Source organism: Oncorhynchus keta, chromosome 8 (assembly GCF_023373465.1).
Source record: "Oncorhynchus keta strain PuntledgeMale-10-30-2019 chromosome 8, Oket_V2, whole genome shotgun sequence".
NCBI lineage: Eukaryota > Metazoa > Chordata > Actinopteri > Salmoniformes > Salmonidae > Oncorhynchus > Oncorhynchus keta.
This window is the reverse complement of record NC_068428.1, coordinates 3883203-3908116: the sequence shown is the minus strand read 5'-3', so window position 1 is coordinate 3908116 and position 24914 is coordinate 3883203. Positions and strand designations below refer to the sequence as shown.

The 24914-nt window shown below is 42.4% G+C and overlaps 2 protein-coding genes across 10 annotated transcripts in view; one reads left to right on the top strand and one right to left on the bottom strand.

Annotated features, from left to right (window-relative positions):
• LOC118386701 (sentrin-specific protease 6-like) overlaps positions 1–24914 on the bottom strand; it is a 71777-nt gene that overhangs the window by 6209 nt on the left and 40654 nt on the right. For 2 of the 7 annotated variants that reach the window (XM_035774436.2, XM_035774435.2), the window contains exons 3-11: positions 9865–9958; positions 9335–9401; positions 8764–8879; positions 8469–8624; positions 8180–8200; positions 7599–7678; positions 2579–2679; positions 1574–2015; positions 974–1224 (exon numbers count right to left, since the gene is read on the bottom strand). In XM_035774436.2, coding sequence (XP_035630329.1) covers positions 974–1224; positions 1574–2015; positions 2579–2679; positions 7599–7678; positions 8180–8200; positions 8469–8624; positions 8764–8879; positions 9335–9401; positions 9865–9958 — 1328 coding nt within the window. Of the gene's footprint in view, positions 1–973; positions 1225–1573; positions 2016–2578; positions 2680–7598; positions 7679–8179; positions 8201–8468; positions 8625–8763; positions 8880–9334; positions 9402–9864; positions 9959–12511; positions 12845–12896; positions 13146–24914 lie in introns of those variants that run through there. The other 5 variants (XM_035774441.2, XM_035774439.2, XM_035774442.2 and 2 more) reach the window with 5 other exon arrangements.
• Positions 16987–24914, top strand: part of LOC118386700 (filamin-A-interacting protein 1-like) — a 35810-nt gene continuing 27882 nt past the window's right edge. Inside the window, exon 1 of one of the 3 annotated variants that reach the window (XM_035774432.2) lies at positions 16987–17603. The gene's annotated coding sequence lies outside the window, so the exon portion shown is untranslated. The remainder of the gene's footprint in view (positions 17604–24914) is intronic. The other 2 variants (XM_035774431.2, XM_035774430.2) reach the window with 2 other exon arrangements.

Here is a 24914-nt window from a genome sequence, read left to right as displayed (position 1 = left end):
CAGTAATATAATTTGCTGCCAAGCAAAACAACACACAATGTTACCTTGAGAGAGCAGATCAGGAACATTGAGTTCTCAAGGACATTCTGACAGACGGGGTCAATAAATCCAAACTGAAATGTTCCAAAACAGCTCACTATCAGACTGGCTCACTATAGCTGGGCCCGTGTACTAATTGTGGCCAACCTTTGAGAGGAGAACTGCAGAAACATGCTTGAGGGATCAACAACATTTCATTACGTATCCACACAAGTCCTATATCCTATACACAGAGGCTGGTGCAGCATATAACGCGGCCGCTTGCAGCACATGGGTACACTACCACAACATGGGTACAAATCCCAGCCCCCGACACGACTCATTTCATGCTATCCCAGTCTGAATAAAAATGTTAAAAATCCTTTAAAATGTATACAGAGTACACCAAACAACAGGAACACCTTCCTAATATTGACTTGTCTCCCCCCCAGCCCTCAGAACAGCCTGAATTCGTCGGGGCATGGGCTCCACAAGGTGTTGAAAGCGTTCCACACAGATCCTGGCACATGTTGACTCCATTGACTCCAACAGTTGTGTCAAGTTGGCGGCTGGATATCCTTTGGGTGGTGAACCATTCTTGATACACACAGGAAATGGTTGAGCGTAAAAACCACAGCAGCGTTGCAGTTCTTCACACAAACCGGTGCGCCTGGCACCTACTACCATACTCCATTCAAAAGGCACTTCAATCGTTCGTCTTGCCCATTCACCCTCTGAATGGCACACATACATAATCCATGTCTCAAGGCTTAGAAATCCTTCTTCAACCTTTCTACTCCCCTTCAAATACACAGATTGAAGTGGATTTAACAAGTGACATCAATAAGTGATCACAACTGTCACCTGGATTCACCTGGTCAGCCTGTGTCACGGAAAGAGCATGTGTCCTTAATGTTTTGTACGTTCAGTGTATTTCAAAGAAGCGGACACACACCTGATCTTTCATTCGGTTCCTTTTGGGTAGCGAGATTCTGCTGTCGATGTCAGAGAAGAAATCAGAGGTGATCTCCTCCTGCTCCTCTCCTGCGCTACTCTTCACTGCCGCCTCGACCCTGCCTCCGGAGGGCGCTGGCGAGGAGTGGGCCGAGTCAGCGGGCAGCGGGGAGACGCTGTCCAGCCTGTTGACGCTACCAGTGCTGCCGTCATCGGCTTCATCCTCCTCATCGTCGTCACTGGACAGCACGACTGGAACACACACACACACACACACATTTCATGACTGAGAATGAGTCACTCGCTCCACCATAGTTGAATGTATTCTTTCAAGAAGAGCAGGAGATTTAGATTTTGAAAAGTGGCCTTCGTTTGCAAACAAATGTGACCTTGTGTGAGAGAGGTAAGATATACAGACAGGTGCTACTGGTTGTGAGGTGTGTGGTTTACTAGCAAGAACATTCTGTACTGCCAGTTTAAATGAAAACTTCCTGCACTACCTTACATAATGCAAAGCCCTGAGGTAAACTCTGACAATAACCACCGTAGAGAGATGCGAGAAGTGAGTACTTAGCAGGTCTCGATGGACCAGTAGACTTACTGGGGTCGTTGATCTTGTGTAGCTTGGCGGCCGCCGTCCTCCTGCCTTTGTTGGCGGCGACTTTCCCGGCGCAGCAGCTCCCCACTAGCCCAGCCCCCACGGGTCTCCCGTTGTGTGGCAGTAGCAGGCCGGCCCGGGTGGTAATGCGTACCGGGATGGGCGGGTTCATCACAGTGTCCACGCGCAGCGGCGGCGCCCTCAAGGTCGAGGCCGAACCATAGAAGCTGTTCTTCCTCAGCTGTAAATTGTTGGCTCCTAAGGAGGGGTGCTGGTGGGTATGGGGTCGGATGGGGGGTCTGGGCGTGGGGGACGTAGGCTGGGCTGCAGGGGGGTGGTGGAGGTGGGGGGCCTCCAACGCCAAGGGGTTCCCACAGTGTTCACACATGGTGCTGTTGTCACTGGATTTGCTACACTTCCCGCACACAACGTTTGGATGTAGGGCCTGCAGAAAAGACAAGAGAAAATTTAATTTCAGCAGAAGATACATTCACATTCAAATACTTACATTTTCTTCTCAACACTATCTGTCAGGGGTAACGTCTTAAAACCCGTCTGCCCTTTTGGGTTGAAATGGTCAACTGAGTGCAACTGATAAACATGCTTCTTTCTAGTCAGTTATGTATTCCTCTCTGGCTCTAGGCCCAACACTAAAGGTATGACTCAGACAGGAAGGAGCAGGCTGGATGGTTTGATAGTTGACTAGCAAGGCCTGAGAGAAAGGCCCAGAGGGGAGTAGCTGCCACTCCAGCCCAGCAGGGTCAGAGTCCTCACACATGGAAAGGCTGCATGGTAAACACTAAACAGTCAAATCTAGATGAACACAGAGACATGCACTTACAGGGCCTGGCCTGGCTTATACATAAAGCGTCTCAGAGTAGGAGTGCTGACTTAGGATCAGCCTCCCCCGTCCATATTAACATATCCATTATAATGTAAAAGTAAAAACTGATCCTAGATCAGCACTCCTACTTCGAGATGACAAAGTGTATAAGCTACGACTCCTACCTCCTCGGTCTGAACCTGCGAGGGAAAGCTACAACAGCCCTCCGCCGAGGCTCTCCGACTGTGCTGCTGGACACGCCGTTTGATGCTCGAGTTGTCGTTGGCTAAAAAGGAAACAAAAGATAACACGGAAAGGAACTTCTGTCATATACAGTGTGCAGTAACAACTTGCTGAGAACCGGCCGCATCTTCAACACAAACAAAAATTGCCAGAGTGGAAAATATTACCCTTGGGGGAAAGTTTCACACGGATGCAGTGTTCCAATGTTCCAAGGTCACCTTGCTGCACCACATGTGATCATCATCACTCCCATAATATTTCACTGTGCAGGAGTTGGTTGGCCAGGCACAGTGTGCTTTATTAGCCTGACTGCCTGTGTGTGCTGCTTTCCTCCCCATGCTCATTTGTGACTGCCAGGCTCGTTCTCTCTCCTTCCTCTCAGAGGAGCTTTGCGGGCGGATTAATCTGCGAGGCCTGCTGCAATCCCCCTCTGGCAGACACAGGCAGGAGGCTCAGCCCAGATCTGCTGCCCCGCAGACCCTACAGCCTTCACTGCCAGAGAGTGAGGCTGCAAAGCCACATCCAGACACCCTCTACCACCTAGATACTTTTAAATTTGTATCACAAACATTATGTATCGAAAATCATGATGTTGGCTGCATGAATTGTCCACTAGAGAGAGCTGTTGCCAGAGAATTGAACGTTCTTTTCTCTACCATAAGCCACCTCCACATTGTTTTATATAATTTGGCAGTACGTCCAACCGGCATCACAAAGTATAACCACCCTACCACAGGACCTCAACATCAGTCTTCACCAGCGGGATCCTCTGAGACCAGCCACCCAGACAGCTGATGAATCTGTGGGTTTGCACAACCCGAAGAATTTCTGAACAAACTGCCAGAAACCATTTCATGGAAGCTCATCTGCGTGCTCGTCATCCTCACCAGTGTCTTGACCAGACCGCAGTTTGGCATCATAGCCGAGTTCAGTGGGCAAATGCTCACCGTTGATTGCCACTGGCATGCTGCAGAAGTGTGCTCTTCACGGATTAATCCTGGTTTCAACTGTACCGGATGGCAGACTGAGTGTATGGCATCATGTGGGCGAGCGGTTTTCTAATGTCAATGTTGTGAACAGAGTGCCCCACGGTGGCGGTTGGGTTATGATATGGGCAGGCATAAGCTAAGGACAACAAACACAACTGCATTTTATCAATGGCTACTTGAATGCACAGAGATACCGTGCCGAGATCCTGAGGCCCATTGTCGTGCCATTCCTCCACTGCCATTCCCACATGTTTCAACAGGATAATGCACGGCCCAATGTAGCAAGGATCTGTACACAATTTCTTTCATGTTTGAAATGCTCTGGATTGACATTTACGACAGCGTGTTCCAGTTCCCGCCAATATCAATGCTGATACAGGAAAGGGCCTTCCCCAAACTGTCGCCACAAAGTTGGAAGCACAGAACTGTCATTGTATATTGTAGCCATCTCTTCACTGGAACTAAGGGAGCTAGCACGACCCATGAAAAACAGCCCCAGACCATTATGCCTCATCCACCAAACTTTACAGTTGGCACTATGCAGTCGGGCAGGTAGTGAATCTCCTGGCATCCGCCAAACCCAGATTCATCCGTCGGACTGCCAGATGGTGAAGAGTGATTCATCACTCCAGAGAATGCATTTCCACTGCTCCAGAGTCCAATGATGGCGAGCTTTACACGACTCCAGCCAACACTTGGCATTGCGCATGGTGATCTTAGGCTTGTGTGCAGCTGCTCGGCCAGGGAAACCCATTTCACGAAGCTGCCGACTAAAAGTTACTGTGCGGACGTTGCTTGAAGAGGCAGTTTGAAACTCAGTAGTGAGAGTTGCAACCGATGAAAGACTTTTTTTTACGCGCTGCACCCATCAGCACTCGGTGGTCCCGTTCTGTGAGCTTGTGTGGACTACCACTTTGCGGCTGAGGCGTTATTGCTCCCTGACGTTTCATCTTCACAATAACAGCACTTACAGTCGACCGGGGCAGCTCTAGAAATTTGACGAAATTACTTGTTGGAAAGGTGGCATCCTATGACGGCACCACGTTGAAAGTCACTGAGCTCTTCATTCTACTGCCAATGTTTGTCTATGGAGATTGCATGGTTGTGTACTCAATTTTTTTTTTATCTTATCAGCAACAGGTGGGGCTGGAATAGCAAAACTCCACTCACTTGAAAGGGTGTTTGCATACTTTTGTATATACAGTGCATTCGGAAAATAATGCGACCCCTTGACTTTTTCCAACAAAAAAAATTGTTACAGCCTTATTCTAAAAATGGATTCAATAAATAAATAAATTCTTATCTACACACAATACCCCATAATGACAAAGCAAAAACTGGTTTTTAGAAAGTTTTGCTCATATATTAAAAGTAAAAACCAGAAATGCTTAATTTACATAAGTATTCTGAGCCTTTCTTGAGACTCGAAATTGAGCTCAAGTGCATCTTGTTCCATTGATCATCATTCAGATGTTTCTACAACTTGACTGGAGTCACCTGTGGTGTATTCAATTGATTGGACATGATTTAGAGAAGGCACACACCGTATCTATATAAGGTCCCACAATTATAAGTGCACGTCTTTGCAAAAACCAAACCATGAGGTTGAAGAAAGTGTCCGTAGAGCTCCGAGACAGGATTGTGTCGAGACAGATCTGGTAAAGGGCACAAAAAAAAATCTAACCTGACAGCACTTGAGAGGAACTACAGAGAAGAACGGGAGAAACTCCCCAAATACAGGTGTTCCAAGCTTGTAGTGTCATACCTAAGAAGACTCGCTGCCAAAGATGCTTCAACAAAGTACTGAGTAAAGGCTCTGAATACTTATGTAAATGTAATATTTCACTCCATTTTTTTTTTTACATTAGCAAAAATGTTCAAACCTGTTTTTGCCTTGACATAGGGTTTTCTGTGTAGGTTGAGGGAAAAAAACAATTTTATCAATTTTAGAATAAGGCTGCATCGTAACAAAATGTGGAAAATGTCAAGGGGTCTGAATAGACTATAGCTGTGACCAACAGATGCTTATCTGTCTACCAAGTCATCCATAGATTAGGGCCTAATTAATTAATTTAAATTGACCGATTTCCTTATATGAACTGTAACTCAGTAAAATCATAGAAATTGACTATATTTTTGTTCAGTGTCGCTACTTAATTGTTTGAAACCTGAACGTTTTACTACATATTATGGAGACATGTTTAATCTTGCTTCAAAGTAGCCTAGGCAAATTCAGACCATATCCGTGGAGGCAATTATTTTATACAGACATCCATATGCTATTGGTTTTCTACTTTCTTTTGTTGTCCAGTGGCCAAATGCACATCCGCACGTAGCCTACTGCCTTGTGCGTATTGCTGCGCTAAAAAAAAGTTAAGAAATGATAGTTTATCAACATTTTAAGCTAAATGTTCTGATATGTTGCAGATTCATTGCTTCAACTTTTTTTGTTTGTTAATGTTGCCTAGGCAAACTGGTTATATGAATTTGGGATCTATCGTCCCATAGCCTGTTTGGGCTATTTGTTTCTCGACAAGCTGACCAATAGAATAGGTAGACTTTTCTACAATGAGGGATAGTAGATTGGCATAGGCTCATATGCGGCACGTCTTCAAGGCTAGGGGAAGCTAAGCCTTCCCTTAGTAAACTGAATTAAATTGGCAAAATTATATAGCCTAATTAGCCTACTCCTGTCGATACATAAATAAAGACCATATGTCAAAATAGGTTACTAAAGCACGATTTGGTCACAGAGGATCATTAGCTTCTCCTAGCCGTAAAAAAAAAAGACACTTTTTGGATTTTTAAGAATCGCATTGCCTACAGTCGGGAGGAAAGGCAACCCGCGCAATTTTGGCAGCGTACACTGCAAATACCAAATAGATGGTTGTTGAGTTGTGACTGTCAGTGAAAAGTACAGGCCCCCAGCCAGGCATATCACAATATTTCTACATTCAATCACAAGAAAACATAGCCATTTGCTTTCCAAACTATTGCTGTAAAGAGATGACAATGAAAAGACTAATCTGTCTTTTAGTTGAGAGAACAACAGGCCTATAGCCTATCATATTGGAACCAGCGGAGAGCAATAGCCATATCCCTGGTGCACACTGCACATTTTCACTCTATCATTGTTGGGTCAGTGCCACTTAAAAGTTTGTTTTTGGACAATAATTACCTCCTCCAGTTTAGATGGACGTCATATTCTAGTTGTGTATCCCCTTCTCATAGGCCTATTATATGGACAAGAAATGTTTTGATTGTTTGTCAAGTGTTAGAGTAGGCTCCCCCTGTCATTTGTTTAATTTAACAAGATTCTGCTAATGTCTCCAGTCATATAAAGTTCAGTAGAATCGCAAGAAATGTGAAACGTGCAAAGAAACGTAAACGATATGGCCTATAGCCCAGGCCTCTGTGCTATACGTGCTCAGCCATGCATTGAACTGTCTTTTTTTGCGAACAGTGATCGAGTTATATTATTACCCTACATTTGACTATCCAATCTACTCATCACATTCCGAATAGTAGGCTATCTTACATAAGTCTGCAAATGTGATGATGCATGGAATGCTTTATTATAAAAGGTGCATTTTTTACAGTGAAACATTCTTCTCCAAACTTGAAACGGGCGTTCCGCCAAAACATAAGCTAGCGATTTTGCTACTCGTTACTCATTTTGTCATCTGAGGAAAATATAAATGTGGACAGTTCTTTGAACATCCTCAAGGACACGTCATTGCATCCTCGACTTGCATATTCCGGGAAGATTATCTACCATGATCTAAAATGTGACTTCTGTCATTCTGAGAACAGTGATTGGACACCCTAATCAGGTTATGCACCCACTGCACATGGGTCCGGTACATTACTCAAATGTCCTGTAAATTGAAATGTTGCCGTTCAAATGTCCGGCGCCTCATTTTCATAACGGAAACCCTGAAATACAGTGAATGTAAGGGCACAGTGAATGTACCTGCGCTCTCTGGACAGGTGAGAATGATGCTCTCTACTTCTACTGGCTGGATCTGCTGCTGGGTGGTGCTGTACTCTTTTCTGCGGGAAAAATGGCACAGTTTGGTCAGAAGCACAGCCATATATCTAGATAAGTCTAAATCTACGGCTCTGGTCAGAAGCACAGCCATTTAAAACAAATACTTTGTTTGTCAACAGCCATAAATGAGGTAAACAACTCAAATACGCAGTGGATCATTGGAGATAAGCAAAATATGCAATATGAAGTGTAGGAGCGCTAATGAAGCTATTTCACAATGGAGTAAGGCTATGATGAAACACATTACATGGGATATTCCATGCAAATAGACTTCAGTCAGTGCCCTACAGATCCAGACCAAAGGTGGGTGGATGCAGGTTGAGCAGGGTATTAAGTTAGCTAAAAATTACAAATGCACATAGGCACAGGCACTACTGCTTTGACTACAGCATGACATGAAATGCAAAGTCAGAACAGGACAAAGAGATCAGACCATTCAGCTCACTACGAGTGGTTGCAGCACAAAGCATGGCTGAGAAAATCCACTGGGTTCAATGTCTTACCTTTCCTTTAAGTCAAGGTTGCTTAAGAAAGGAAAATGGAGAGAGTAAGTCTCGTCTACCAATACAATCAAGTCTAACACAATAATGGTGATGATCCGTGAATAAATGGGCTGCACCTCCAACTTGATGGCAATTAGCCAAACCCTTACATAAAAAGGGAGAGTAACATGTTCTCTCGTCGATCGACTGTAGGTGCAGCCCTACCTGGCAACTTGGGGGGAAAAAAAAGTCGCTTTCAATGCTTTGTTATGCAGAATGACTAGAGTGTAACTTCCATGAGGGCTCATACCTTTGGACAGGTTTCCTCATTGCAGCAGGAACATGGTGGGTGTGCTGAAAGTGTCTCCCCTGTAGAACGACCCCTTGAGGCGTTGTTGGGCTACCGATTAAAAAGTCTGTTCTGTTCGGCATTGGTGACGTCGTTGCTACCGGGTATGGGATTTCACTAGAGAGGAAAGCAGAGAAACAACATCCGCCGGGTTTCACTGAATACAGGTCGAATTGGTTCATTATGATATTTGCCATTGTCATCAAAACGTTCCAACTTGGACAGGAGAGATACTAGCAACAACGATGTGACATACCTTAGCCTCTTGCCAGTTCCAAGTTTGTTTAGAGCCCTTATGTGATTATTTGTATTAGGCCTGTTTTCGTATGTTTTCAGGGGATCCGCAGAAGAGAAGTGCCTAAGAGCGGGGGACTGGTGGAGAGAGAGACAACAAAGAAGAGAATTAACAAAGAGGATCTGATTACATAAAGTATGTTGCAGTGCATTTCTGCTGAGAGCATACAGTATATGCCTGAGTGATGCTGCATTAAACGCTGATACAACCCGGTAAAGTTATGGCAAAAACAGCACTGAGCTGATGTTCGTATTCACTGTTCAGTTGAGACAAGAGAAACAGGTTTTGAATATTTAGTAATAATACCCCAAAATAATATCAAATTCACAATAAATTTCATCGGATGAAATGTTCTGAAAGAAAAGAATAAGGACATATAAAAAGGGAGAGAGGTGAGACAGAACGGCAGAGGGCACCAACAGGACAGAGCAGAAAGCCTGTAGCCTGCTGCGAGCAACAATGCCATAAATGCGAGTAACGCGGAGGGGTGCAAGATAAGGCTTTCCTTAGTGAGGGAGGTAGCCTACAGTACCTTCTGCCCCTCTGGGGATGAGTGCTGCTGTCCATCCATCTCCTTCGTGGTCACCACCGATGTGCAGCTTAGGAAAAAAGAAGAGAAAAAGGAGTGGAAGAGCGTGGTTAGATAATGCCTTGGTTTTATGCCCACTTAGCTCAAACCATTGGATAAATATATTGGGTAATTCCTTAAGTTACTAGATTACATCAATTATTGAATTACAATGTCATATGTAACCACATGATTCTGTGATACATGTAGTTTTACAGTAACATCACTGTCAGTTTGTATCCCTAGTGTAAAACACTTCTACAGTCTACACACTTCTATTACAAAACAGACTGCATGCAGACAGTGCGTGTGCATGTGGCCATATCTGTATATTAAGCTGGTGGCAGGGAGGCTCTCAGGTGGGAATACTAATAAACAGAACAGAAAGAATCTTTGGGTCTGTCAGACTGGTGGATACGGCGGGTGGCAGGGTGAAATTGATGCAATGCAGCGATGCTGAGTGTTGAAATGAGGTCCGGAGGAGAAATGCTTACTCATGTCTCCTCTCCTCTTCACTGCCTTCAGAAAGAGAAAAGCTCCAGTTCTGCTTGTACCCTCCATCTCGCCTGGCCTCTGATCTATCCAGAGCTTGAATATAATAAACCACAACTTGAATGAGTTCAGTTATACGACGGGAAAGTGAGGGCATCAGTTGAAACGATCATGTGCACTTCTAGGAGTTGCAGTAATCATTTCAACACTGCTTGTATTAGCACCACATGCATAATTCAAATCATCAAAGAGAACTTCGATTCATGAGTAATCCTAAAACTAGATAATGAATCTGATGTTAAGATGAAGCCAAATAGCCTCAACCTAAAGTCAAGTCAACAAAGAAATAACTGAAAACCCCTTTCATGATGAATAAAGCTTAAATCGTGTCTGCGATAAAACTGTAAGCAGAGGAGACACAGCGGCAGCTGACAACAGAGCAGGTGTTTGCCAAGGAGCTACTCCCCCCTCTCTGTGGACGACAAGACTAATTTCCTATGGTGACTCTCATCATAAATGTGTAACAGGCTTAGAGGTGTAACACCATGCTGCACGAAAATGAGACACGGTGGAGTCGTAATATCTCACGACAATCACAATAGCTGGTTTAGAGACGACAGAAACAGATTTTGGATGGCGGTATTTCACAAAAAGTTATTTGCATGATGCTTTGAGTAGGTGTGTTTTGTGCAATCACATAACTGTAGGCCTCTCCATATCAATATCTGAGGATAGACATTTCACCACTGTAGGAAACCATTTCAAGGAAGCACTTAAAATGTTTTCCAATAAATACTATGTGGCACAGCAGCAGGGTATGCAGTGAAGCTGTGGATGTGGCAGTTAGCCAAAGGGTCTATATTTTGCTGTCAAAAACTGTCACTGTAAGTGTTTAGGCTAACAGTTAGAAATGTATCTATACCGGATCTTAGTACACCAACTGTAGCCTAGATAATTAGGTCATGGCTTGACCACTGAGCTCGTTCCATTTTCACCCGACTAGCTATGATTTCTTAACACTGTAAGGATGAAATCAAGGCTTCCACCCTACATGTGTTAGCCCACCTTCTTCACAACACCATCAGTAGTCTAAATGAATGAGGCTGGTCAGTCATAGATAGGCACAGCAGTTGAAGGATTGCTTTGAGTCTGGCTCGGTGGTTTGAACCCATTGCTCAATGACACAGTCACTGCAGCTTTGTTCCCTTCTCAACACTGTGGGCACTGTTGCCAGACAGACTGCAGCAAGACAGCCCATGCTAGGTACAGCAAGATATTTCCCACTTAGCTGACCCACTGTAGGCACTTAGTTATTTATAATTGAAGATTTTCATTTTTTTTGGTTGAGTTTTCTAGAATTACATTTAGACTCCCTTTAGAATCTGTCTATAAAGCTAGTAATTTAGTATAGAAATAACTAATAAACAAAGTTATTCCAGGGGTTGCCTTTATCAATATGCCTTTGGGTTGCATACTGTCCTCATTAACTATTTCCTTGCTCCACAGTCTGTAGCACAGGCAACTTAGGCCTATTACTTAATTGGTCATGACTACGAGTGTTAACAGCTAAATATATTTAAAGTGTTGGTCTTGTTAAGAGTTATGTGCAGATGATATACCGTAGCTATACCTATAGCCTCAACTCCCCCACCCCCAACACACTGAATTTGGAGACACCACATTCCACACTGGCATGGTGCTTACAGAAGTGTTCCCTTCCTTGTTTTTGAGCTAGTTAGCACTTTGATATAAGCATGCATATTATAACGCATATGGTTTGTCCTTATTGGGTTGCTGGCTATTTACATGAACACCATCAGACTAGCTACTTTGTTAAGCGCTGTCTGAAATGGAAACTGACAACCATTCTCTGAGCTTTAAGACCTTGAAAAACAGAAATAATGTATTGTTTATAACTAGCGTCAAGTTGATTGCTAACCAACAAATAACGTTAGGTTGATCCACTTAAATATTATCAAATGAAAAACAAAAGGACATGTAAAAGTACAGCTGATATGAAGGCCTGTCAACAATTATGTCTAGGTAGCTAACGTTAGCCAGCTAGGCCTTGCTGTCTGACTGTTCAATCTTGACCATTATCTACAGTACATACGTCCACAAGTAAGTTACAACTTCACCCCACGGTACAGCAAGCTATAATTTATGTAAACAAATTACTCCTGTAAAATACTGCGCAAACTTATGTCAGTAAAACCGTGTCCCATTTCCTACATTTAAGGGTAGTTAGTTTAGCTAGTAGGTAGTCAGCTAGCTTCTAGGTAGGTAAGTCAGACATACACGGGCTAGCTAGCTTAGTAGCTAGCATAACTACAAACGGCGTTCAGTAAAGCAACGTGACTCGGATAATTCCATTTTAATCGTGCCTATTGTCGTTTTTGTTTCTGAAATGTCCATTCATGGTGAACAATGTAGCTTCAGATGTAAGTTATGTGAATAAATGTAGCCAGCTAGTTCCGCAGGGAATAGCTCGCTAGCTAATTGCTAGCGCTCTCGAACAGGATTGAAACCAAATTTGAGGCACGCGCGCTGGATCCGACGTCTCATTTAGAGACACGGGAATGCGATCGCTAACAAACATTGCCGCCTTGCCTTTACAATTAGCTAGTTTTTTTTTAAGTCTCACTTTACCTTCAAAAAAGCTTATGTTGTGTGCCATGTTTATTCCATGTTCTCTTTCTCTTTCAGATGGTGTTTGCTGCTCACCAGCGACCCAATCTCGCAGAGGGCTCGCGAGTTGGCTTTTGTGGTTCGACGCACAACGCAGAATGTGTGTCGATTACCTTTTTTCAGCCAACAAACAGTTAAATTGCCAAATGTACCGTAATGGTCTCAGAATAATTGTGCTAGCTCTACCACACGTTGTGCCCATTCGATTGTTACAAAGTACCTAGCTAGTTGTAAATGGGGCAAGAATAATTTGCTAGAAAAGCCCAACGTTATTGATTTGCCTATTACTCAGCGGTGCTAGGTAAAAACATTTATCACAATAGTACATGTGGGTCTACTTCGTCACCTCTGCTGCTGTTGCCTCATTGTAGTATTATTCGGCCTGTGAATGTAAGGGTTGGCTAAACAACTGCAAGTAAGTTGAACCACGGTTACAATCATCTACCGTGATAAGCTGCTTGAAACTAAGTGCTTATGTGCGAAGTGACAGAATATGATGTATTGACGAAGACAAGAAAAAAGCTATCTTCCCATCCCTACTATTCAGCAGTGTTCGCATAACTGATTTCATTCAGAAATACCACCTCCCTTAATTCCCATTCCCAAACCGCAGAGAACTGCTAGGTGGCGACAACTCTCCAGTAGAAGCTGAACCATCTCTGAGTACAACACCCTCTCATCATGTCACATAGCCGACTCACTTCTCAGTGCTGTATTGTTGCTCTGAATGAAATCATTATACCCCAGAACAAAAGAGCTGCTGTACAAATATATGTAATAACTTTCCATTTCATTTTTTTAAAAGTATGCATTTATCTTAAATAATCAGATACAAATTTGTAAAGTGGCATGCCCTGAAATGCCTCCTGGTTGTTGTAATTGGATGCAGCCATTTCTCCAATGCATAGGCCTACTATATCATATGCTCCCACTGTAAAAACCCAACGTCAAGTAGCCTATTCATTGTCTCCACCGAAACTCCATTATGGTAAAGCCAGTGGCATGAAAACATAATTAAATATTCATAGCCTAACAGCCTGTACCATTGACATGTGATATTAACTGAAAGGGTCCTATGTTCCCCATAATACAAAACAGATGAGGGCTTTCATACGTAAGGCTAAATAGACTAATGTAAAGGGGGGGGGGTCTCCTTATTTAATGCACAAATCTCAGCTAATGTGTTATTACTGAAGCTCCACTACTACTAACGGATGATTAATGATTTCCCAAAACAAATTTTGTGTGTTGCAAAATCTAACACTGCTCTAGCCAGCTCCGCACAAGCTAGACATTACACATATCGGAAACATTATGTTACATTATGTTGCAGCTCAATAGGATATTATTTTGTTTGGCACGTTATGGTGCGCTAATGACAGCATGAAATCGCTCACCAGAAAAACTGCAAAACAGATGTTGCATAATTTATATTTTGCAATAAAGAGGACAGAGATCTCGCCTTTAATGGAAGTCACAAAACATCTGTTTCCAGACACCTAGAACGAACCGTGTGAATATGTAAATAATTTGATACATTTTCATTTGCCAAATGTGACACGCTACAGATGCTGAACCCATCTCTTGTGAAGATAGATATATGTAATCTACAGAGGGCAAAATATCATTATGAACCTCTGGATACCCATGGGGGGAAAACATAATATCTAAAACAAGTGTTGAACCTCATCCAAATACGTAGGATTCAGTACAGTGTATCCAATGTTGCTTTGATTTTACTTGCCAATAAAAAATGACATGGACCTTGATTTTACAAGCACATTTTTTTTTAAACTTCATTTAACTAGGCAAGTCAGTTAAGAACTAATTCTTATTTTCAATGACAGCCTAGGAACAGTGAATTAACTGCCTGTTCAGGGGCAGAACGACAGATTTGTACCTTGTCAGCTCTGGGATTTGAACTTACAACCTTGCAGTTACTAGTCCAACACTCTAACCACTAGGCTACCCTGCCACCCCAATTGAGACATGGGTTGTGTATGTGTGCCAATCAGAGGGTTACAAGCACATTTAAACACCTCCCCAAAATAGGTCTGGGTTGCTATGTGACAGAGCTGCCTTGTTGCCTATTTGCTCATTCTGCCTTACCGTGGATGAGTCTGTTGAGGGCCGTATCAAATTCTACACTTAGCATTTCTCACAATGGAACACACCAATGTATCTATTAGCTAGATTGAATGACAGAGCTTGATTCAATGCACCTTGCAGTTTGATTTGGCTTGATTACAAAGAGGTCGTGGAGAGTTATACACATACATTTCTAAATGTATTGTCAGTGGTAACGACATGAATTGCTCACTGTATTTCTTTGATTGATCAGAGGAACTGTACAGTTGCAAACGATAAGATCTTGAGCAAAGGTATTGGGTCCATACAAAAAGCGAAGGGCTCTTACGTTGGATAAGGTAGACCAACATTTTGAAAATGACTTCAAAAGGTACTGACTTGATCAGTATCTTAGTAACCCCAGATGAAATGCCCAACAGAGAGGTCCTGACCATGATAACCATCTCGGAGCATTAGGGAGCAGAGAGAAGGAGAGGCCCTGACTCAATTGTCAGTAATGTGCAGTGCTTTGGTTTCCGGCTCCCTGTGCATTAGGAGAGAATGGAAGACTGTAACCATAGCCACAGTTATGAGCACACCATCACCCTTCGAGTTCTGGAAAGATTTATAAGAATTATACAATAAACTTTCAGTTGTCATTTTACTTTTGTTATGGTACATGTCAGGATGAAGATCGAATGTGGACATAATAATTAAGAAGGATAGAAGGATATTAGGATAGAATTGTAGGGAAACAGCCCTCCTTTTGCCCTCAGAACAGCCTCATTTTGTCGGGGCGTGGACTCTACCATACCCAGTTCAAAGGCATTTTTTGTCTTGCCCATTCACCCTCTGATTGGCACACATACACAATCCATGTCTCAATTGTCTCAAGGCTTAAAAATCCTTCATTAACTTGTCTCCTCCCCTTTATCTACACTGATTGAAGTGTATTTAACAAGTGTCATCAGTAAGGGATCATAGTTTTCACCTGGATTCACATGGTCAGTCTATGTTATGGAAAGAGCAGATGTTCATATTGTTTTGTATACTCAGTGTATGTCATCTACACAGAAGAATTATCTCTAACCACTAGATTACTTAATAAAATAATTAGACTTTGAAACAGTTTGGTCACTTCACAGCCATGTCTCAAGTGACTCATGTTATCCACAAGTGCAACACTGAATCTTAATGACCACCATCAGCTCTCGGCTAAAAATATAGAAGGATCCATGTTTTAAAACAACAACATCTCCTCTCACACCAACTTTATGACTTCATTGGGGCGTGTGGTTCAAGTATAATGAGTTGTGCATTAATAAGACCTCTGTGTGAACACATACTGTACATCTGTTTCCGAGGTATTGAATAGCATTAGGGTTGCGTCCCAAATGGAACCTTATTCCCAATGTAGTGCACTACTTTTGACCAGAACCCTATGGGCCCTGGTCAAAAGTAGTGCACTACATAGGAAATAGGTTGCCATTTGGGAGACAGACAGACTAGATACCATATTTCAACAAGGAGACCTAGCAACTTAGCACCTGTCTGAAGTTCCAGCTTTCATGTGTCATTATAGAACCGGCTTGATTGATTGACCTTTAGGCTAGTTTTATTGGAGAGAGTTGACAAAAGGTTGGGATTGATTACTCCTATCTATATCAATGGTGACTGGTAATGCCGCTGGAGTTACTCTCACAACGAATGCTTATGTTCCTTAAATGCCATCACTTTAAAGAAAGACGTGTTGTTCAAGTGGCTTCGGTGCGAGAGCCATTGTCAATTACAGCGTGAACAAGGTCATACACCCTTAGACAATGACATTTACAACACTTTGGTGTCAACAGAGCCTATGTTTGTTAAGGCTAGATGTCACGCTTGTAACACTACCGCAGCAGAAGTCTCACAGGAGTGTATCACTGCTTCTCATTTGTAATGCTTTGTTTTGACTTGGTTTTATTGGGAACAAATGTTCTCACATTTATGGCTCTCAATAAATCATTTTTGTTTGAAAAGGTTAACTTGGCCCCTGTACAGTATCAGTGGTCTAATCCTTCTAGGGAAAAATTGCTGAGCAAGCAAATGGATGCATAAAGTGAAACCACCTTTACACAAAAACAATAAACTAACTTCTCATACTCAAATGTTTGAAGGCAAACTGGTGATCTTATATTATTTACCTGCGATTTTCTCATTTGCTTCTTAGAAAAGATGACTGTGAATTGACTAACCAGGCAGAGACTGAGCCCTCCTTGCTAACCCTGCCTCTGCTATGGCGGGAGTGGTGGAGCTGGACTTCCCCTGCCTGCTTCAGAGTGGGATAGTTCAGCTGTCAGAGGGGCTTGGGAAAGCTTCCCTCAATCTGCTCAGCTGCTAACAGCCATGAGTGACTGAGAACACTTGTTAAATATAGCCCAGGCAGACTCTGCTACACTCAAAGCTCTACACTCTCCTGCCCAGGAACAAAGGGGAAAAGGCAGGGTCCTGGCACCTGACAAAGGCTATATTCCACATTTCTACCCTCCTCTCCATCTTACTTTGGATATCTCCATTTGAAGGAAAATCTGACTTTTCAGACAAAAGCAGCTCTGACCACCTCCTCTTGCTTGCTGGTCTCTCTCTCTCTCTCTCTCTCTCTCTCTCTCTCTCGCTTTTCTCTCTCATCCTCTCAGTTTGTGAAAGACTCTGCCGGCCCAAACTTCGGGAGAGGACAAAGCTTGGTGTTCATCTTCAGACGCCTCTTGCATTGCCTCTGTTGCTTTGACAGGAGAGAAGAGGGGAAACAAGTTATTAAAAGAGAAAAGTAAGAGGTGAGAGTATATATCATCTACATTTGATATGTCTCTTTTTGACACACACAGTCAAGGTAGCTGAAGAACACAGACATTGAGGAGAGACTTTTTACTCTGGGACTTGATTCTCAGTAACTGAGATATTCCTTTTTGACCTGTCGTCACCTGTGATGTGGTACCATTGAGAACAGGTAAGGGGAAATGATTCTGCTATTCTTCATAGGTTTGAAAAGCTTTTCTTTTCCTCGCAAAAATAAACTTGTATGGACTAAATTTTGGGACATTTAGATGTCCAATTATATGGTTTCTAGTTCGTAAAGTGGAGCACATTGTGAATCAGTGAGTTGGGAAAGAACATTAGTTGCTGCCATCTGACGTCCGGTCCAGACTCAATTCAGGAAATGGTACATTAGGAGGCATTCATTGATTACATCTTTTACCAGAAGAACGCTTTAGCTCTCTCTCTAGAGGATATATTAAATGTACTAATAGCTGAGTAACAACACAGGGAATGTAGAGAAAATGACGCAATAATACAATGATAAATCTGGGTCTAACATACTGTAGTTTGCTCAACTTTCTTTGGACTGTGAGATTTGTATCTAAACATGTCAACTTGTTCACGTTGGATGAAAGTTGAAATTTGGACAAGGTAAGTTGAAGTAATTAACATTAAAGAATGTCTCTCTTATTAATATGCCTGTATGGCTCAGCTGGTATGGCATGGTGCTTGCACTGCCAGGGTTGTGGGTTCAATTCCCAAGGCCACCCAAATGTAATATGTACGCAAGCACGACTTAGTCAATTTGGATAAAAGCGTCTGCTAAATGGCTGATGTTATCACTACCATGTCTGTCCACTTTGATGTTTTCCCATGTCAAAACAATAGATGTTCCCAATGGGTTTTATTCTGATAAGAGGTTCCATGAGAGACCCCACTGTTTGAAGGCACACAGTAAACAGCGACGGTATCCCATCCTCTCACTGTTATCCCAGTGGTAGCCATTAGATGTGTCCTCTGCCAGCCTGTGGTACCACACATACATACTCAGGCAGCACATGTGGGTGGCACCTTAATTGGGGTGGACTAGTTTCATGGTAATGGCTGGAGCAGAATCAGTGGAATGGTATCAAATACATTAAACACATGTGTTTGATACCATTCCATTTACTCCCTTCCAGCCATTATTATGAGTCGTCCTCCCCTCTGCAGCGTCCCGTGCCAGGCAGTCACATCCCTTGGGTCTAGGGAACGTTCCATTAATAACTTACAATAAAAACAGTGGAAAAAGTTATTTTTAATCCGATCAAAAGATTTTTCCCTCTGTGATGAAACAATAAATGTCTGCTGTCCATGTGGGTAAGGGAGGGCTTCAGTGGCGTTTGCATCATCAAGCCATTGTCATCGGCTTTAGGAACTCCACATAGCTATCCTGTGTGTTATGTGGAGGATGATCAAGGGTTAAAAATAATCTATTGTCTTTTGTAATGGACAGGTCAGAGGTCAGTTTGTTTAGAAATATTTTGGACAATGCCAATAGCGTTCAGAACAACTGAAGGCATAGTGAGGTCCCGTTGCATATCAATGACCATTTCTCAAAGGACAATTTATACGGATATTATTCTTGGACACTTTTATACTTCCTCCTTAACCTCTATTAACAAGCCTGAATTACTTTAATGGAGTATACCTTTCTGGACAGATTATTGACAGGTTGGGTAGTTATCGGGTATTATGTATGAGAAACTAAATTACTGCCTGCGGAGCCTCTCTTTTGTCCTCCCCTCCAGTCTGTAACTCAAATGATCACACTGCATTCCCTGGTGCTCTTGTAAGTTTCTCTGGCAGCGGTTGTCTTTAAATCATCTGCTTCAGTTTGTGCCTGTGGCATTACTTCACCGGCAGCCAAGGCCCAAGTGATAAGACAGTGAACCATGAGATCACTTAGCTAATTCAGCTCAGCAATCTCCCATGGAGGGAAACAGCAGGGCCTGTCCTCATGTTTTGTTTCATAACAACAGCTCCGCTGTTCCCATGACAGCAAAATAAGGGACGAGAGAGAGATGGATTACATTTGTTTGGGTGCTTTGCCTTGTTGACGTTTTTTGGATGAGTCTTTTCCTGGAGGCAGAACTGAGCGATTTTCGCTAGCTGCAAAATCTAAATTGCCGATATTGTACAAATTCATGAAAACAAAAATGTCCTTCATGGTCTTAATTTAAGGTTAGGGTTAGCAGTGCGGTTAAGGTTAGGTTTAACATCAGATATTATGGCTGTGTCAGCTAGTGACCACTCCCGAGCTGCCTCCAGAACAAGATTCATGACGAAAAACACTAACCTGCTTGCCAGATGATGACACAAAAAACACTGGCTGAGATCACTAAATATTGTGAATTAAATAATACTATATATCATCTCTACCACAGATCGTTATGTGCACTTCATAAAAATAGTATATCATGAAAAATATTGAATGGAGATAACTGAATAACCCATTGTCAGAATTGTGCTGTGGGTGCTTTTACATCCCACAAGGGTGTGTCTCTTTTAAAATGACCAAGGGTAACCATGCATTACCACTATGCTATTTAACATTCCATATCAGCCCACACTTAGTGAAATCATCCAGCCTGCCCACACACTGAAGTAGAGCTGAAGGTGTGGTGCATGGGATGGACAGCATGCATGCTCACACACACACACACACAAACTGATTTGGAGTGGCGCTGGCCTCACACAATGTCTCTAGATTATTCTCTCATTATCAGCTTGAACAGCTGCATCTGAAGCACCCCACAATCATTCCCAGCCCTTGCTATTGTACTGCTCCTAACAAGGGGAATCAAAGGATTTCAAATGATAGCTGTTCAGCTGGTTTACATAATTCAGCTTTGTAAGAGCAGATGTACTGTATGTATTTAATCCCAAATGCTCACCCCAATTGAGGACCATTTGTGATTTGGGTTCAGAACACAACACGTCTCTCAACTCATCTTTACTGATATAAAGCCTTTAAAGCATGTTTACTGTAAGATAAGGCTGATCTACCTACAGACTGTTCTGTGAGCTGTCTTTTTTTCTAATTGTTTGTCCTGACTTTCCTAGATGTTATGACAGCATGTGTTTTCTGGGAAAATGATGACAAACAAATAGTTGAGTGTTTCAGGCTCAGGGAGAAAATAGTCTGTAAAAATCAAAATAATAAAACACAGTCAGCATTAAATCTCTTCCCTCTCTCATAGGGTCTCAAACTCTCACACGTTCTTCTCTCTCTCTCGCTCTCTCTGTTCTCTCTCTTCCCTCTCTCTCTCGCTCTTCGCTGTCTCTTTGTCTCTCGCTTTATGAGGGAAGTGACTTCATCGTCATTCCACCAGAAAGGCATTTGAGACTGGCCAGCTTGAGAACTACATCTGGCTAATGGTGTCAGTTTGCTGGATCCATAACCACTGATTCGGACTCAGCACAGAGGCTCGTGAAGATAGAAGCCAACTTGCCATATCTTTTGCTCATTCATTTTCACTGCTGATTGACATGTCGGACTGAGGATTGACTCGGACTGTGAGAGTTTTGATGAGGACAGGGAAGTCAAGTCACGGCCAATCTTCAAGACACCCTATTAGGCTTGGCAATGGAAATAGGACTATTGAAATAACGCCACAGTTATAACAAGTTATAGTGGTTTTTAATTAAGTGTACAATATTCCATTTCCTTTTATGATAGCAATAGTTTTGAATGAAACATTCCCTTTCAGCACTGTGCCTCTTTTAGACTCACGTCACATTGTGATTTGTTATTCCGTTTTAATATGTAGCCCAAGGCTTTGGATTGACCTTGCAGCCGAACCTCCTCTTTTCAAGTAAGATCCACTCATGTGGCTTTAGTCCTGGATCCAGTCTGGTTTCTGAGAAGCCCGAACCCAGGCCTGCTTTCTGCTACAAACCCTAATAAAAAAAACCTGGCCTGGCTTTTTTGTTGTCTGCAACTTTGAACTTGCTCAAAAGTCTGATTTCTATTTTTATACCAGCTTTCACATGAACCTTGCTGCTCACTCATTTGTCTGACTTCAGATACCCTTGTAAGGTGGCAGATAATGATGTCATGTAATGTTGCCAAAGGATGTGGGTCCCTGACTCAAATGTAAAGACACTAAACCCCTCTACTGTAGGAATCTCAGGTGTCCCTTCTATGACTCAGACGGCCAGATAGCCTTGAATGAGCATGGTATAAGAAAGCTATATTGACAACCAAGACATTTTAGGAACCATTAATCTTCCTATTTGATTTTCGGATAAAAGTAAAGAATATATTCTAACTCCAGCGTTGGAAGCCGTACATATCATTTTAGAGGTATATGTATGAGTGTGTGTGGGGGTCCAACACTAGCAGGTGGGTTCTGCATGTGCCACGGGCCAGGGGGTAAGTTGTCAGTAACGAGGTTACATTAAGATTACTATATCTATGTCATCTGCATGAAATACTACAGATCGGAACACGACGCGGTGATATTCCACTCTCGGCTGTATACGTACGTCAGCACTTCGAGGCAGTAAATGTTTGATATTAATAGTGGACGTTGTACAGTACAGTGAGGTCTGTAATATTACATTTACACAGTGGTAAGATGTCCATAGAGGTTTAGTCAAATGTGTATCAGTGGTCGGGAATGTTTTATTTGGTGTTGGAGCTAGGAACACAAGCATTTCGCTACACCCGCAATAACATCTGCTTAATATGTGTATGTGACCAATAAAATTGGATTGGATTTGATTTGAAATTTTATAGCCTCTGTGAATAAAACTGCATGGCCATCTGGTTATATGCATCTGTTTAGGTTACATGTACTGTGTCGTTTACTGCTATGGTTTGTTATGTGGAATAACACCAAATAAAACATTCCCGACCACTGATACACATTTGACTAAACCTCTATGGACATCTTACCACTGTGTAAATGTAATATTACAGACCTCACTGTACAACGTCCACTATTAATATCAAACATTTATTGCCTCGAAGTGCTGACGTACGTATACAGCCGAGAGTGGAATATCACCGCGTCGGGTTCCGATCTGTAGTATTTCATGCAGATGACATAAATATAGCAATCTTAATGTAACCTCGTTACTGGCAACTTACCCCCTGGCACCGTGGCACATGCAGAACACACCTGCTAGTGTTGGACCCCCACACACACTCATACATATACCTCTAAAATGATATGTACGGCTTCCAACGCTGGAGTTAGAATATATTCTTTACTTTTATCAGAAAATCAAATAGGAAGATTAAATGGTTCCTAAAATGTCTGGGTTGTCAAGATAGCTTTCTTATACAGTGCTCATTCAAGTCTATCTGGTAGTCTGACTCACGGAAGAGACTCCTGTGATTCAGACTAGAGGGGTTTTGTGGCTTTACTTTTGAGTCAGTGACCCACACAAATATTGTGATCAGATTACAGATACTTTTGAAAAACTAGATGATTACTTCGAGGATTACTGTTAAATTCAGAAAGGATATTTGCGAAATAAAATCTTCTCGATGACATTCAAATCAGCATAGAAAAAAGGCGCACATTTAAATTTGTTCAACGTGAGCGAGTCTGACTTAAGTCAGAGACCACTATGATAACACACCAAATGTGTTTGATGGATCGCAGGAAAAGAGCAGGAATAGGCTTTTGTAGGCTACAGTCCAAGCTACAGTGCCTTTTTCCTATTTTGTTGCATTACAACCTGTAATTTAAATTTATTTTTATTTGGATTTCATGTAATGGACATACACAAAACAGTCCAAATTGATTAAGTGAAATTTAAAAAAATAACTTGTTTTAAAAAATTATAAAAAATAAAAAACGGAAAAGTGGTGCGTGCATATGTATTCACCCCCTTTGCTATGAAGCCCCTAAATAATATCCAAGCAACCAATTACCTTCAGAAGTCACGTAATTAGTTAAATAAATTCCACCTGTGTGAAATCTAAGTGTCACATGATCTGTCACATGATCTCAGTTTATATACACCTGTTCTGAAAGTTCCCAGAGTTTGCTACACCACTAAGCAAGGGGCACCACCAAGCAAGCAGCACTATGAAGACCAAGGAGCTCTCCAAACAGGTCAGGGACAAAGTTGTGGAGAAGTACAGATCAGGGTTGGGTTATAAAAAATATCAGAAACTTTGAACATCCCATGGAGAACCATTAAATCCATTATTATAAAATGGAAAGAATATGGCACCACAACAAACCTGCCAAGAGAGGGCCGCCCACCAAAACTCACGGACCAGGCAAGGAGGGCATTAATCAGAGAGGCAACAAAGAGCAAAGATAACCCTGAAGGAGCTGCAAAGCTCCGCAGCGGAGATTGGAGTATCTGTCCATAAGACCACTTTAAGCCGTACATGCAACAGAGCTGGGCATTACAGAATGGTGTCCAGAAAAAAAATTATCAAACATGTTTGGTGTTCGCCGAAAGTCATGTGGGAGACTCCCCAAACAAATGGAAGAAGGTACTCTGTTCAGATGAGACTACAATTGAGCTTTTTGGCCATCAAGGAAAACACTGTGTCTGGCGCAAACCCAACACCTCTCATCACCCCGAGAACATCATCCCCACAGTGAAGCATGGTGGTGGCAGCATCATGCTGTGGGGATGTTTTTCATCGGCAGGGACTGGGAAACTGGTCAGAATTGAAGGAATGATGGATGACACTAAATACAGGGAAATTATTGAGGGAAACCTGTTTCAGTCTTCCAGAGATTTGAGACTGGGACGGAGGTTCACCTTCCAGCAGGACAATGACCCTAAGCAGACTGCTAAAGCAACACTCGAGGGGTTTAAGGGGGACATTTAAATGTCTAGGAATGGCCTAATCAAAGCCCAGACCTCAATCCAATTGAGAATCTGTGGTATGACTTAAAGATGTAAAGATTGCTGTACATCAGCGGAACCCATCCAACTTGAAGGAATAAGGAATAAACACTTGGAGGTAAGGATGGCAGCAGTGGTGAAGTCTACGGCAATACGGATATCACTTATTATTGATATCTACATAGCGCATTGACATGAATCACACTGCTGCTCTCTTATTTAGCTATTTGCACCGTACGGATTGTGGTTGTTGTGGATAGCTGTTCACAAATCTAAATGTGTATTTGAACCCAATAATGGTTGAATTCAAGAAGTTTAAGCCGCCTATCAATCATTATTTTTGAAACCAGTGGACAGCCAGTGAAAAATGCGCTCTTGCAAGAGCTGCAATGTGGATCCCAGCCTATGGAATAAAAGTGAGGCTTTTATTGCTCAATCTAATTCATGCTGATAAAAAAAATATCCATAGGCCTAATGGACACATGCTCAAACTCACACACTTCTGATAGACTTGAAGGGTCAATCTGTAGTTGCTACATCCAAGAAGGAAAGATATTCCACAAATTAACTTTTAGCAAGGCACAGCTGTTAATTTCAATGCATCCCAAGTGACTACCTCATGAAGCTGGTTGAG